General features: G+C 44.2%; 1 protein-coding gene across 1 annotated transcript; it reads left to right on the forward strand.

Moving 5' to 3' along the window:
* The first annotated feature begins 308 nt into the window (after nucleotides 1-308).
* Nucleotides 309-716, forward strand: LOC115633820 (glycine-rich RNA-binding protein 2). Its single transcript, XM_030531310.1, has one exon. The coding sequence runs from the start codon at nucleotides 309-311 to the stop codon at nucleotides 714-716; it is 408 nt and encodes a 135-aa protein (XP_030387170.1).
* The last annotated feature ends 562 nt before the right edge of the window (nucleotides 717-1,278 follow it).

A 1,278-nucleotide genomic window follows, 5' to 3' on the forward strand; every position in this document is an offset into this window, starting at 1 on the left:
AAGTTGTCTGGCTAGCTTTTGAGGGGACCTGGTATTTCCGTCGATACTTACTTTGTTCTCTATGATGAAATTAGTCAAAGCTTTTGTAAATTATAAGCATTAAACAATGAATTATTAGCCAAAAAAGTTTAATGAATATATTTGGCTCTTTATAGCGGATCTAATGGTGCGACGTACCCGAAAACTGGTCACAGGATAGCCACACAGCGTCTATTGTTGAGTTTTTTGTGGATGTTCTACAATTAATTCAACTATAAATTGAAAGCGCTTTTAAGAATCTTCAACCAGTAGCAGCCAAAGTCTTCAGCATGAAACAACTCATAGTGGCGTCTCTTCTCATTAGTTTGGTCATGGTCTATGGCCATCCGCTGGAGCAACAGCGTGTGACGTTGGAGGACGTCGACAGTGGTCTGAATTCAGGCGATGATGGCGCCGGGACACGTGCAGCACGCGGCTTTGGTGGTGGAGGTTTCTGTTGTGGAGGAGGATACGGTGGAAGAGGATTCGGTGGAGGTGGATTCGGTGGAGGAGGATTCGGTGGTTTTGGCGGCAGGCGTGGCGGTTACGGCGGTGGTTACGGTGGCGGCTACCCAGGAGGCTTTGGAGGTGGCTATCCAGGAGGCTTTGGAGGTGGCTCCCCATCATTTGGAGGCGGGTACAGTAGTGCATCGGCCTCCGCATCAGCATCAGCGGGTGGATTTGGCTACGGAAAATAGATTCGAAGAAAATAAATGAAAGTAAAAACGAAAAAAAAAAACATTTCTTTGGGGCAGACTGGCGCACATGCTAATAATAATATTCCACGCCAATCATATCAATTAATGGAACTGGTGCTCAAACAACAAAATTAGGAGTAGAGGCATCTGGCCCACGAAGACGTTCTTATACTTGTATAGTATTGGCAAACATTCTTATCAAAGATTAGCCCAACGCTAATCAAGTTAAATAAATAGCAAGGTGGCTGTGCACGATTTCGATTAATTAGGGCTGTTCAGCGTTGAAAAACAGCAATAATAATATGAAAACAAATTGAATGGAATCTCTAGAACCCAAAATATTCCGCTTGTAATTCGCACCAAATAATGCCAAAAATAGGGAGACAACAAAGTTTTAGAAACACTGAGTCGTATTAATAATGCTACTAATTTGGAGATCAGGGTGACAAGCCGAGCCGATATAGCCATGTCCATTTGTCCGTCTGTCCGCCCGTCTGTATGAGCGCAAGGATTGCAGAAGGTACAAGAGCTAGAATGACCAAACTTGGTGTCCAGGTTCCCC

This window comes from Scaptodrosophila lebanonensis, unplaced genomic scaffold (genome assembly GCF_003285725.1).
Source record: "Scaptodrosophila lebanonensis strain 11010-0011.00,11010-0021.00 unplaced genomic scaffold, SlebRS2 tig00000001-arrow-pilon, whole genome shotgun sequence".
In the NCBI taxonomy this organism is placed as follows: Eukaryota; Metazoa; Arthropoda; class Insecta; order Diptera; family Drosophilidae; genus Scaptodrosophila; species Scaptodrosophila lebanonensis.

What these genes read in the sequence shown, in the direction of transcription:
- LOC115633820 (XM_030531310.1), top strand. Translation starts at nt 309, where the DNA reads ATGAAACAACTCATAGTGGCGTCTCTTCTCATTAGTTTGGTCATGGTC.